The sequence below is a fragment of the Pinus tabuliformis genome, chromosome 3_1, assembly GCF_031772625.1.
Source record: "Pinus tabuliformis cultivar Carrire ecotype Pingquan chromosome 3_1, CPIR1, whole genome shotgun sequence".
Lineage (NCBI taxonomy): Eukaryota > Viridiplantae > Streptophyta > Pinopsida > Pinales > Pinaceae > Pinus > Pinus tabuliformis.
This window is the reverse complement of record NC_142301.1, coordinates 438,352,377-438,367,417: the sequence shown is the minus strand read 5'-3', so window position 1 is coordinate 438,367,417 and position 15,041 is coordinate 438,352,377. Positions and strand designations below refer to the sequence as shown.

The 15,041-nt window shown below is 40.7% G+C and overlaps 1 protein-coding gene across 1 annotated transcript in view; it reads left to right on the top strand.

Moving 5' to 3' along the window:
* The window catches only part of LOC149187642 (uncharacterized), a 293,919-nt gene extending 290,807 nt beyond the window's left edge, over positions 1–3,112 (top strand). The window contains exons 3-4 of the mRNA XM_089411417.1: positions 1,249–1,650; positions 2,148–3,112. Coding sequence (XP_089267543.1) covers positions 1,249–1,650; positions 2,148–3,007 — 1,262 coding nt within the window. The 3' untranslated portion in view covers positions 3,008–3,112. The remainder of the gene's footprint in view (positions 1–1,248; positions 1,651–2,147) is intronic.
* The last annotated feature ends 11,929 nt before the right edge of the window (positions 3,113–15,041 follow it).

The following is a 15,041-nucleotide window of genomic DNA, read 5'->3' as shown; positions in this document are numbered from 1 at the left end:
CAGTAAGCTGTTTGGAGAAATTAGCAAACACGGATATTGCAAGTATGAACATAAACCTTGAATTATGCCACTTTGATTTGGTTACAAGACAATCCTCTTAATAATCTGTTACAGCAAACATGTTCTCAGTAAATGGCATATAGATGGTACATTTCAGATCAGAGAGCTTCCTTACAACTGCTGTTCCATGATGAGACAGCTTTGCCATCAAAACAAATCTGCAAAGTGTCTCACTGTTCTATTCACGTGAGTGAAGTGAACTTACAATGTCATCACTCTGTCTGTATCTTCTGTTAGATGTGCTGCAGCCTCATAATCACCAGGAAGGAAAGAATTGTAGCATATGCCTCATTATATAATCCAGATTGAGTGCTGCCCAGGCACTATAGGGATTTCATGACTTCCTTTGTGTGGATCACAAATCCAATGGGATCTGTAGCATATATCGACCATCCCAGTCACAAGGAAGTTAGGAACACCTTCACAATCGGATCTCAATTACGATTGTTAAGTGCTGTCATATGCAGCCAGACTCTACACCAGTCTGCCTCCAATATACCTTGACCTTGCATCAAAGAACTCTGCTCTTTATGATTGTATGCTGGAAAAGGTATTATTGGCTGGGTTTTAGACCTGGAATACATACTTTTAGATGCCGTTTGATGATGAGCAGGCTGCAAATAAACTGACTCTAATTTAAATGAGCTAGGAGTGTCTTGTTAGGGGTGATAGTCCAAGTCATCATAAGCTGCTCTACGTATCAAAAACCCCCAAATAAGTTAAAGAACATTTAACTAGGAATCACATACAACTGAACAACATTTGAACGATATCCTGCCATAGTCATGTGGTGACTAGAACAACATAAGAAAAGGGGGACCATGTGAAGTGCTCTCTCCTAACTCTAGTGACAAGGCAATGCACCAATTATGCCACTTCAACACCGAAATACATCACAGTACAAAGGGTGCTCCAGTATCAACTGATATTATATCAATAATCAACCAGTGACAGGTTTGCTCCAGTTGATGTTTAACCAGCAAGTTGTTAGTAGAAAGAAAACTATCATAAGTGGTTTATTCTTCCAAAAAGAAAATAACCAGGCAAATGATCTTATGAAAATTGTCTTTCTTCCCCATGCATAGATCTCTTGCTCCTATTTTTGTATTTATCATTCTTTTGTAAGCATTTTCATTCATGAAGAAGGCATCATGAGAGGTTGATGAAGGTTTACTTTTGTGTTTCCAGCTTCTGAAGCCTTTCCAGAGCCATTACAGGTTTTGTCATCCACTGAAGCATTAGCAAATTATAGTGTGGCAGATTCACTTGAAGAGGGATTATGTGCTAGTACTTTGCCTGATTTATCTGAGTCGATTTACAGGGTTGCACTGACTACAAGTAACAATGTTGATTCCAGTTTTAGAGAGATAAATACTGGTATCCTACTATGTATGATTGGTGAGAATGGAAATTCAATCATACATAGGATCCCGGCAATTTCTTCTGCTCAAGCTTTATCTGAAGACACAGCAAAGACTGTACAAAGAACTTTTGATCACCTCCGTTTCCAGAGAGGTTCAGTGGATATTGTGACATTTCGGGGACCTGATATAGGACAGCTTGCGGCAGTTTGGATTGGTCCTGAGTCAGGTTCATAGTAACTAGTTAGCCTGTTTATAATTTTATGTGCACAATAACAAATTGGAATGGAATGAAATTACTCTGCAATGTCATTGACTATTTGGTTTATGGGTATGAAAAGTTCCCTACAGGAAATGCATGCAAGGTGATGCTATGAAGCCCGGGACCATGGATTCATCTGCTTCTCTTTAGTGGTTGAAAGTGTCTATCCTTTAGGCTTGTTTAATAAGCCCCCCTCTATTCAATATATATTCTGCTCAAACATAATGCAACAACCGAACCCCCCTCAGCCTAGCAATCTACACACCAAAATAATGAAAATAAAATAGAAGAAACAAAATGAAGAATACTAGCACATGCATAACAAGAAATCCATACTTTCGGAGTAATATTTGAACCCCCACATCATTGTTTGTCATTGAACTCTGTTTCTGAGGTTGCCCTGTGGAATCATGCATTTATGTTCATCTTTACTTATTCTCTGATTGAATTTTCTTGCAAATCAGGTTCTTGGAGATTGGGGGGCCTAAATGTAATGGTCATACCTCCAAGTCAAAGCATGGGTAATCCAGTTGATAATGTAGAGAATCTAAACAGTCGGAATCTTGGATTGTACTATAGCTTCCGGATTAATGATGTTCTTCTTGGTGAGGGTGGTGACTCAGCGGCTGAGCTGAGGCCCTTTAAGATGGAGGAATTATCTGGTAATGACCTATGGTTGAGGCCTCTGAATCCTAGTGCATTTGCAACGATGGAAACTACTCAAGCTGTCAGAAGAATGCAACAGGACAGTTTAAAGGAATATAAAAACTTAAAATTTTCCTTGCTGCTTTATGATGCTGTGCTTGTTGCGTGCGGCACATCCACTGCTGCAATTGCAGGAAGCCAAGAAATTTCAAATGGGTTTGCAATAGGTGGGGTTCTTGGCTTTATCTATCTGCTAGTATTGCAAAGGGCTGTTGACAGCTTGTCAGAGCCTTCGTCCATTGGGACTGAGGGTTATCCTGGTTCTACCAACAATGAGTCATCACTTGAGGATGATCATATTCACAGGGGATCCAATTTGGAACAGCAAGGACAAAACATGGACATGAAAGTATCAACCTTGCCAATCAAAAACCAGTTTCAGTTAAAAAATGAAAGATTTCAAGATAAAGTATCAGGATTCAGGGGACCATTGACAAACTTATCATGGGCTATAGCAATTTTATTTCTAGCATCAAGATATGCTCCTGGAAATGTTGCAATATTTTTGAAACCTGAGGAACTTCTATCTGGGGCTGCTGGATTCCTTACATGCAAAGTTGCTGCAGTTATTGCAGCTTTTAGAACTATACCTGCAGATTGGAGAGATCATAACAAGTGATGTTCTTGAAATTGTTGACATATTATTTTCAGACTGAAATTCTCATCTCAGTCGTTCCTGTGAATTGGTGCTTTTAAGTTATGGGTGGCAGTTTCATTATAACCATGTTGCTGTGTCTTTTCTGTTTTTGTTTGACAAAAACAAAAAATTTATTTCACAGAGAAATGATTCAACAGTCGTGGCAATACCCATAAGACCAGATGATTCCAGATGAGTGGGAGAGTCCTCTTCATCCACTATATCAGCTTTAATAGGAAGAGTCTCTTATCCAATATTATATAATCTGACTGTTTGCCCCAGAGCATGGTTTTATTTGTTCTCTTGCTCCGTTAAACCTTTCTATAATCTACTGAAACAACAAAACTAACTGTCGCATAATCTGATACAAAAAGTTGCAGTGTGTGGTTCATAGGGACTAAAACACCTTGGCAAGTGAAGGAATCAATGGTTAGATTCATCATCACTAGACAAACTGACATGCTCACTGGAGGACTAATTACCCTGAGGCCCTTGGCTCTCTTGGACTGTCATCATGTACACAAGTTGTGATCTCACATCCTGCGTCAACTTCTCCATAAATGACAGGTGCTTAACCAATGCGTGGCAGGGAGCAACCCATCAAAGCTTGTGAAGCTTGGCCTTCATGACATTGAACTTCCCAGAATGCTTCTGCTGGTATGCTCTCCTACTGAGTAGCTACTTTCCAATATTCCATCTCAGTTGGATAATCATTTTCTTGACAGATTCTACTTTACCAGGGAGATCCTCCTTCGATTCATGCAATTCGTCTTTTCACTCCTTGAACTCTTTTTCAACTTCCCATACTTCCCCAATCTGCACTGCCCAACAAAGAAATAGGATCACATATAGTCAGTCCTAATTATATATATAGGATCATATATAATCAGTCTGAATTACACACCTCATACCACTTGTCCTTGCTTTCATAGTAGAGTGGGGCCCTGTAGTGTCGTTGCTGGCTCAACATGATTGTTGGTTGTCTTTCCAAGCCCCCTGAGAATCATAGACTATTCAACCTGTAAAGTTCAATATTACATATTACATTTCCCGTTCCAACATTGCCTGAGTCATTTTCGAAGCCCCATGGAAGGCCATGTACTCCTGTTGTCTTTCTATGAATGTTAGCTCCTAGGAGTTCTAATTGCTAGGCAGTTTTTGCAGAATTGATGGATGGGCTTTATAAGTCAAGGGTCATTCAACCATTTAAAGGGTCGATCTTCTTCATCTACTCTAGTTTTCTATTGACAAGGCCTCCCTAGTGATTTGGATCCTTTTAAAGTTTCTAAAAATTCTATAGATTTTCTGTTAGAAATGTTTGAGTCTTTTTTGCAATTCATCCTAGATTGGGCTGTGTTTCCTTTGAAAATACATCCATTTCTTGCTAACCATATTTTCTAGAATATGAATCTAGGCAATGAATTTCATAATCTAGGGATGAGCAGTGTTCCATTTCAGGGATTCATATGCATTCTATGCCAAGAAAAAAAAGTTCTTTTTAGTCTCTCTGATAGTTCATTTCATATATTCCCATTTCCTCTAGTAAACTCTTCATATTTCTTTGATCGTAAAGCATTCCAACAAAATGTGTCCATTGGGTTCTCTTTTCTATTTGTAGAGAACACATAAAAATGACTCCTATATTCCTCACTTTTTGAGGTTCTCTATGACAAAAGAGCTTGCCATTGGCCATGAACCACGTAAATATGTTACTTTGGGAATGCAATCTTTGGCCCAAATGGTTTCCTAGAATTTCTCCAAATAGGGGAAAGTGCAGTAGTCACGGAGAAGCATAACATATACTTTGTTTATTAAATATATCCCATTATGATCTCCCATATCCACGAATCTACTTAATTTGAGAAGGTTTTGTCCTTTCTAAGCTTCTAATAGCTTGTCAAGCTCAAAGCCCAAGTCCAAACTCATAGCTTAAGTCCATAGATAGATGCAAATGATGGCTTAACTTCTAATCTTTCCATCCATGGGTACTAGTTTCATCCCATTGAGATATATTTGCAAGGGATTTTAGTGATGATTCATAAGCCAACCTTGGAGCCTATTTCTCTTCCTCCTCTTGGGGGCCATGATGAAATGGATTTGATGATTTGATAAGATTGTCTCAATAGATTCCATATTGGTGATCCATTGACTATAGGTATTGACCCTTCCATACACCTCCTATCCTCACTTTGGGAGTATTTTTTGTGGAAGGCATCCTTCCTAACAGAATTATTCTTGGAAACCATGCACTTAATCCCTAATCCCCTAAATTTGTGGTAAGGATGGGTCTTTCTCCAATTGGCTAGAGAAAACTCTCTCCCCATCTAATTTTGATCCCTTCCAGGGGAAATTCCTCCCTCAATTGGCCCATCTCATGTAACACACCTACTAGAGGAGTGAGTGTGGTGAATAGGTAATGGGAGAGAGTTTTCAAGACATACTTTACTAGAGTAAGTCTTCCATGATTAAGCCATTGAAGCCGACATGAAGAAATTCTCCTTATCTTTTGAAGGGTTGAAGTCTTTTTTACATTGCCAGAGCTTGAAGTTGAATGTTAGCCTGATAGAGTGAAAGGATTTTCAATTGAGTGTAGATGAAAACACTATGAACTGGACTATTTCCTTAAAATTTAGGGGAACCATGCTCCATTTAAAGATTTTTCATTTCCTTTTATTTAGTTCCACTCCCAAAGCTTCAAGGAAGGTATCCAAAACCCTTTTAAATATTTTTGCAATTATCACATATGCTCTCCCTAAGAAGAGTGTCATTTGCACATGGGTTATGGTGCATTAGCGCATCAATCATAATTGCGAGTCTTACCCAAATCAAGACCACTAAGGGCATTTTCTCCTTTAGATTGAAGTTAGGGGTCTATATGTTAAGGCACATGCCACATGAATTGTTAAAACAAGGGCAATTCCTAAAGATGAAGTCACTATCTTTGTTCAATTCGAAGAGGAAGGCATATAACACCTTTCGATGGAACATGTGTATCCTCCTGAGGGGTTAAAGGTTTGAATTTGGATGGGGTTAAGGTATTTACACCTCCATAGACTAAGCAATGAAATTGGTTCATAGAGGGGATCCCTTGACCCATAAATAAGGGGTCTTAGATATTAATTTTGGGATTCGGCTAGGTTGTGACCTTAGATTATATTATAATAATTAGTATTAGATCAAGGTCTTCAAACGAGGGATCTATTTTCTTTGTAATGAACTTTTTATTGTCCTTGGATTTGGCCACCTATTATACATTTCTCAGCCAATGACTTTTATGGAAAAAAAGGGATTTTTTCTTGTAGATGGTCGAGGGCACAAAGATGAACTATACCTTATCCATGTGTTGCACAAATCCTCTAGCCATTTATGTTGAGGAACTTCTGACCTTTTTATTAGTTGTGACTACCATACTTAAAATAGTAGATGTTGTGGAAACTCTAATTCTTGACTTACGAATGATCCAAGGTAGGATGGGAAGTTGAGGAAGCCTTCCCCTTCTTTTAGGGAAGCCATCAACAGGGGGTAAAATTCATATAGAAGCTTCCCATCACAAAAAGCTAATCAAAATACACAAGTACCTAATACCTATTGCCACACAATCTAGCAAGGGTCTTAGGACGAGAACCTATGGGACAACTACTAGAGAAAATGACAACAATGGGACAAAGACCCACTGTCACCTCAGTCAATGTCCCCTTCTCTTTACAAACTTTCACTGATGGGAGGAGTCCCGGTATGAGGGAAATCACTTGTGGTGATAGGATCAATAACAAGGTATGAAGTGATTCCCAAGGCCCATTCAAAGAGAGTCTCAATTGTGGCTCAATGCTTCAAAGAAGCTAAAGGATCTACAAGAAAGACCTAGGAGGAAAATCTAGACCTGGGGTTAGAGATATTCAATGATGATGAGTATACCTAGGGTCAAGCTTTCCAAGGTGACATAAAACCTCTCAAGCAGCTTTGCAAGGTGATCTGCCACTTGAAAAATGGTTTTCACTTCGCTAGAAAGACCTAGAAAGATCCTATGCAAGAATTAGGGTTTATGAATAATCGTGGGAGGAACTCCTCCAATGTGCTCACAAGGTCAAGGTAGGATAGGGAAAGGGTCTTGAATGATTTATTTCTTCGAATACCATGTTCATATGACCCTTAAGAAGACCACCTTATCCAAGAGGTTCAAGATAAGTTAACAAAGGCACAACTAGGGCACAAGTTTTCTTGCAAACTAACTGTGAGAATTCCATCAAACTTAGAGATTTTCTAGAGGAGATACCAACACAGATTCTTGTCCAAATGGATTTGAAAAATACTCCCTCTAAAGAATGTAGGGTGCCCTAGCTAGGTCGTCTAGGAGAAGGGGCCAAAAATTTTGGAGAAGGGAAAAGAGAAGAAAAGGATGTTGACCACCATTTTTGCTTGGACCAATGCCTAATTCTTGGGCTATGGATTATATGATGATTAAAGATTCACCAAACTTGTCTTCAAGGAGGTCAAAGAGTGATGCCCTAGCAACCACTCTTCAACAATTATCTACTCAATATCTATGGCTTTTCATGGAAAAGGAACAAAATCCCATCCATGAGGAACATTCATCTATTGTAATTCAATAAGTAACATGTGCAATTTACAACCAAAACCATCTTTCACAACGATATTCAATAAATTAGGGCACAAGAGATTGAGCTAGTTGCAATAATTCCACACATTAGACATATTCCAAGAAAAATCTTCAACAAAATGTTGATTTCTGGTAGCATCGGATGTGCTCTTATGCCTCAAAATTTGCAGGGAGGCTAGGACACATGTATTCCACAATACCCATAAATCGTTTTGGGAAATTCCATCGGGAGACAATTTTATTAAAATAATTAATTATTTTAATGGGTGCCTAAGTCTAAACTTAGGAAATTATAATAATTAAAGGGTATTAATCTAAATGTGGGCGAATCTTCTAGAAGAAGACGGAGATCGAGTCCAAATGATCTGAGCGATTGGTTAGAATCTAATATGGGCCGTTGATTACTCAACTGGAGGATTATAAGAAGGACATCGATGGGCATTTGGAAAACACATCGAGTAAGAGATCATAAATCAAATTTATGAAGAGAGCAGTGCAACAGTTGTCAGAGAGAGATTCAAAATGATTTCTTGCAGAGAGGGGCAAGGATAGTATCCGGAGGGAAGTTTCCCTGGGCCGGAGAGTACAAGGCAGAGAGGGCAGAGAGACGTCCAGAGAGGCTGACGCAGGGCCACGCAGAGCTACGTTGTGGCAACTCAGAGCTTCAGAGGGAGATCGAAATTTTGTTGAGGAAGTCGAGTTCTAGAGTCGGAAACTGGGGTGTGAGATTAGGAGGCCTGAGAGCTAAGTTTCCAGCCAACAGAGGATCAAAAGGAGGTGCAGTGTAGTCCCAACTATAGTGATGCAATCACTGTGTGGGAGTGACGCAGAACTGCGCAGAGGCAGTGCAAAGGCTCATCTCCAGTGTAGGTCAGTGTCGGTTCTTCCGGTGACACGGTGAGATCATCTCACTATTATTTTTGCCCAGTTTCTCTTTGTATCGGATAGCTAGTTGGGCATCCAACGAATTGTACTCAGATTTACTACTGCTTAATAATACAAACCCTCAACTGCTGCACCGGTTTTCCCACACTAGGTTTTTCCAGGGACATTTGTCCAAAAATAATGGTGTAGATGTGTGTGATGTTTATTTCTCTCCTGCGTTGTATTTAGTTTTCACAGTTTTTTATTTGTGTAGGCTGCAGTGTATTTAATTTGATATTTGTCGTAGCACACAACAAGTAAATTGGTTAATCAAATTGACAATTAGAAGAATTAACATTAGTTGCTGCAGTTGGAATCAGGTAACCGATTTTTCACATGGTATCAGAGCACAGATCGTGAGCAGACGAGCTCAAAAGCAGAAAGGAAGAGGAATTCGAGAATACTGCAGAGGCAACAATTCAAAACCCCAGCAGACAACGTAGTCCTTGGGCCAGAAGGTCGAAGTTTTGAGGAGAAATTGATTTCTCTAAGTGATTCGACAAAGAAATTTGATCTCCAGATCGAAGCTTTCCAGAGGTAGAAGGGAGCAACGTATTCTTCCTTGCAGAGTAGATCTTCAGTTGGGACGCGAATATTTTGTAGCAGTTGCTGGCAGAATAGCGTCAGTGGGAGAGAAGGAGATACACTTGAGGGAATTTCTTCCTCAGAGAATTCCTAGCCAGGGAATTTGATTTTTCTATTGCTGAGCAGCAACAAAGAGGAGATGATCTACTAACTCCAGTAGGGAGTGCGTAAGCCAACCTAGTGTTGCGCAAAGGAGAGAGGAGGTAGTTCGACATTTTCGTTGGCAGAGATGGTAGCTAGTGGGCTACAAGATCAGGATCAGTTGGATGGTGCATCCAACTATGTGATCTGGAAGGCAAGGATCTCATGCCTTCTGGATGAGCATGATCTCAAAACCTATGTTGACAGTGCGGTGGCTATACCCGTGGATCTAGATCTGCTCAAGAAGTACAAGGCTGAGATGGCAAAGGCCAAGCCACTGATCCTCGATGGAGTGAGAGATCACGTCGTGTGTCACATTGCCGGCAAGGATACTGCTCGACAAATGTGGGAAGCATTGGCTACGTTATACGAAGGATCTTCCGAGTAGCGGAAGATGTACTTGGAGCAGAAGATGAGATCCACGCAGATGTAGAAGGGAGAGCGCATTGATATGTTCCTGATGAAGCTTCAGGAAATCCGAGACTCATTGGCAGCTGTAGGGTCAACACCTCAGGCTACGGAGATGGTGAGGCTAGCCCTGAATTCAGTCTCAGAAGAATGGCAAGTGTTTGTCCATAGTATCATGGGTAGAGAGAGATTGCCGAATTGGGAAGGAATGTGGGTCGCTCTTTAACATGAAGAGATGAGGAGAGACTTGGTCAAGTGCAAACTTGACAGCAACAACAATGGTGGGATGAAGCTCAAGGAGGAGGAAGAGAATGTAGCCCTCGCATCTAAGGGACAACACGAGCAATGGAGGCAGAAAAAGGACGTCTCGAAGATCAAGTGCTTCCGGTGTGGTGAAATTGGTCACTACTGTTGATTTTTGGGTAGCATTGGATGTGCTCTAGCTCCGAAATTTTGTGGAGGGGCTAGAACACATGAGATCTCCAAGACCCAGAAATCATTTGGTGAAATTCCACTCGGATTGTATTTTATTAAAATAATTAATATTTTTAATGGGGTTCCTAAGTCTAAACTTAGGAAAATTAAAATATTAATGGGTATTAATGAAAATATGGGTGAGAAGCTTCTAAGAGACGAGGATCAAGTCTAATTTAATCTTAGTTGTTGATTAGAGATTAGATCACGACTGTTGATTTCTCAACAGGAAAAGTATAAATGAAGGCTTGGGGTCAGTTGGAGAACACACACACAAAGATTGAAGAAATCGATGATCTGAGGGGAGAAGTTCTCAGGAGAAAATCGATTGGGGAGATCTTGCAGTTGAGGGGCAATGATAGTTCAGGAATACAGACAGAGAGGCGGAGAGAAGCTTGTGGAGGTAGTGCAGTAGCCGGGAGAGCTGACGTTGGGCCAGTCTAGGCCCATGTAGCTTTAACGCAGAGCCAGGAGGGCCAACGCAGAGGAAGAGCTACCTTCCATGCAGAAAGCCAAGGAGCTGCCGAAAACTGTCGGAATAGCCGGGAAAGCTGGCGCAGTGAGCAGAAGTGTTGACACAGAGCCTCAGAGAGCTCCATGCAAGCCCACCCAGTTACTGCGAAGGGGCAACACAGTTGTAAGTCAGTTTTGCTACCGGATCAACCAGATTTTGCCGGGCGAAGTGAGGTAAAACTCACTCAGGTTCTCCGCCATTGTATTTCTCTGTCACTGGTTTGCCGGGAGGGCAACCAACATTTGTATTCAAAACTTCTACTTAATAATAGAAAACCCTCAAAGTTGCTGCACCTGTTTTCCTGCATTGGATTTTTCTGGGGACTATCGTCCAAAAATAACTATGTTGATGTGATTGATTCTTGTGCTTGTATTTCAATGTTCTTTTCTCTATGCTATTATGTGACAACTGCAGTAGAATTTACTTTGATGTTTATTGAAGGGTTTTGTAAATAACTTATTTTGGAAAATAAGTAGGAGAAATAAATCAATTACTGCAGTAGAATTTCGTGTTAGAAATTTTCACATGGTATCAGAGCGATTGCAGATCAATGAGGACTGAAGCCGTCGACGAAAGGACAAAGGAAAATCTAAGCTGAAGACAGCTGTCCCGAGAGACAATGCAGTTTCTAGTCGAGAGAGCACAGGAGGGTTGACACAGTCACTAAGGGAGGTTGACGCAAAGCTTGCGTCAACCTGATTGGGTGACGCTGTTGCTGCAGAGGGCAGCACAGTGATTACTGGGCCAGTGCAAAGACTGTTGAGTCTCATTTTTCTAGTTGCCTGGGCTAGAGGTGCAACACAGACTTCATCTGGAGTTGCTGGTGGGGTGATGATTTTGTTGGTGCAGAACAGTACCTAGTGGGGCAGAAGCAAAGTAGAGGGAATCAGTTCCTTAGAAGATTTCTTGCCAAGAAATCTAGATCCAGTGCTGAGCAGCAGCAAAAGGAGATTAAAGAGGGGAGGTTCGACATTTGTTGGCAGAAGGATTTCCATGAAGGAAATTGAATTTCAGAGGGAGCTTGTTCCTTAGAGGATTTCTAGCACCAAAGAAATCTAGATCCGAGTTTTGTTGGGGCAGAGGGAGAAGAGAACCAGTTCGACATTCATTTGAGCAGAGATGGCAGTTAATGGGCTGAGGGATTAGGACAGGTTGGATGGAGCATCCAACTTTTTCATTTGGAAAGCCAGGATCCTAGCAGTTTTGGACAAAAATCGCATCAAGGATTATGCCTTGAAGATGGTTATTGTTATGGTTGATGTTGATCCTCTCAAGATGTATGAGGAGGCTCAGGCTAAAGCGAAGTGCATGATCTTAGACGGGGTCAAGGATCATGTGATCCCACACATTGCTGAGAAGGACACAACAAGGGAAATGTGGGAGGCCTTGACCACTTTGTACGAGGGAACTTCTGTTCAGCGGAAGATGTTGCTTGAGAGTCAGCTGAGACCGTTTCAGATGCAGAAGGGATAAGAAATCGATCCCTTCCTTCTCAGGTTGCAAGGGATCTGAGACCAACTAACCTCCATAGGGTCTACACTAGATCCTAAATTCATGGTCAGGACTGCCCTGAATGCAGTCACTGAAGACTGGGAAAACTTTGTCTAGAGCATATTGGGCAGGGCTTCTTTCCCCAATTGGGAGGAGATGTGGGAAGCTCTTTGATAGGAAGAGATCAAATGGTTGACCAAGGTGAGAATCAACAACAAAGGGATCAGAGCCAAGAAGGAGGAAGAGGAGGATGCAACTCTCGCATCAGCGGGACAACAAGGGCAGCAGAAGAGGAAAAAGAAAGACATATCCAAAGTCAAATGCTTTAGATGTGGAGAAATGGGACATTTCCCACGCAATGCCCTCAGAAGAAGGGCAAAGAAGAGAAGTTTGACTCAAAGGCTGCTCCAGCGCAAGATGACAAAGAGGGCGATGATGATGATTGCGCCATGAGTGCTCATGCACCTCTAGAGAAGAGGTGGGGCGATATTGAGCTGTAGTCGGGAGGACTACAATACTAGGCAGGATCCTTGAGGTGCCCAAACTCTTGGATCACATACGGCTATAAGAGCCCTTAATGACAGTAGCAGAATGACGACATTCAGTTGGTGCGAGGGATGATGGAGAAATAGTGGCAGAGCTAGAGTGCCAAAGTCTGAAGCAGCGCAGTAGAGTATTGCAACAATGCGGGAAGCACAAAGCAGATACAACAACAACGCAGTAACATCAGAGGGTCAGCACATATTAGCAGCAAAGGTAGCTTCAGCATCCAAGGACATCCCGACTGACCAACATGTCAGCCTATGGATAGCTTTTTAGTTGCTTACTTCTCAACAACTGAGTTGCAGTGCAACAGTTAGCAGTGGTAGTGCTATGGGTAGCATGATGCAACATATTGAGAGGGAGTTGCAGTACAAATGTAGCAATGACAGTGGCAGTCTCATGGGCAACAATATAGGTTGCAACAACGCAATGGATGAAGGACAATAGGCCAAGCATTAGCAGCGTAGAGGACCGATGGCGTGGATCAGTGTGATACTTCTGCTAGGAAGTATTGCTAGAACACATTCCTCACTAGGAGGGTGTTGATTTTTGGGTAGCATCGGATGTGCTCTAGCTCCAAAATTCTGTGGAGGGACTGGAACACATGAGATCTCCAAGACCCAGAAATCATTTGGTGAAATTCCACCTGGATTGCATTTTATTAAAATAATTAATATTTTTAATGGGGTTCCTAAGTCTAAACTTAGGAAAATTAAAATATTAATGGGTATTAATGAAAATATGGGTGAGAAGCTTCTAAGAGACGAGGATCAAGTCTAATTTAATCTTAGTCGTTGATTAAAGGTTAGATCATGGCCGATGATTTCTCAACTGGAAAAGTATAAATGAAGGCTTGGAGTTAGTTGGAGAACACACACAGAGAGATTTGTAGAAATTTCACCTGTAGATCAAACTGATATATGCAATGTACTAAAGCATAATACTTGATCTAGTTCTACAAAACATTAAGCAGAAGCATAATTTATGTCATGAGCAACATCAAGCATAAACACATATAACTTATCAAGAGAAATAATCAACCATAACACAAGATATATCATTGGGGAAAGCACCAACATAAAACCCCCAACACTGTATTATCAATCAAGTGGAAATCCTCTTCAGGTTACAAAAAGAATCAGCTCAAGAGCTATCCTGCTCTTTCTGCAATCAGAAGATGAAGATCATAGACTACCTAGGCCTCAATATATAGGCCACAAGTCCTCCAATCTTCTATATCACGTAATTCTCTTGGAAATAAATCCTTTTCCATGCAAGGAATACTTACCTAAAATATCCTAGCAACTGATAGTACACTGTTCCACTATCTGAACTCAACAGGGTCTCTGTCTGAATTGACATGCATTAGTTATCCATGAGAGAATACTCAGTTATCTGAAAATAATAGTTGTCACATGCATGCAAGCATTAACAAACTATATCTCATTATTTTAACAACTTGTTAAAATAATCTAATTGGACATGACTAAGTCAACTGATCCTCCCAATATAGAACTAAACCTTATCTCCTTTAATCAAGGGATAAATTCCTAAATCAAGAGAGAAAATAATTGCATGATCTCACAAAGACTTCTAGTTTAATTTTCCATAACTAATTAACTCATGGAGATTAATTAATTAATATTTTAAACTGCTGTTAAGACCAAATTCGTTTTTACTTCCTATAGTTAGACCAGGGACTGCTAAAAATAGGAAGGGACCCAGAAATGCTATTTTTAGAAGTTTCTATTTTTAGCAGTTTCACCTCTCACCCAAGGTGGCCAAAATGCTCATTGGCCAAACTGCTATTTTTAGACATGCTATTTTTAGCAGATCTATTTTTAGCGCTTTCTAAATTTAGCATTTCTTGTTGCCCACTTTTCAACACTCCCTCTCAACAAGAAAGGGATTATCAGCAACCCCGATCCTGTCTCTATGGAACTCGAACTTTCCCTTTGAAAATGCCTTTGTCAAAATATTTGCATCCTGTTCCTCAGTCGAAATGTACAACAACATCATGATCCTCTTGACCACACAATCCCGTAGATGATGATAGCGGATATCTATATGCTTGAACCTGTCATGAAACACTGGATTCTCAGAGAGTTTAATGCAACTATGATTATCACAATATATCACCGTAGGATCCATCATTTGACCAAACAATCCCACTAGAATCTTTCGCATCCAGATGGCCGCATATGCAGTCTGACTAGTAGCCATGTATTCAGCCTTCAGTGAGCTAAGTGCAACTGATCTCTGTTTCCTGCTATACCAAGAAACCGCAGCTGACCTAAGGTTGAAGATCCCTCCAGAAG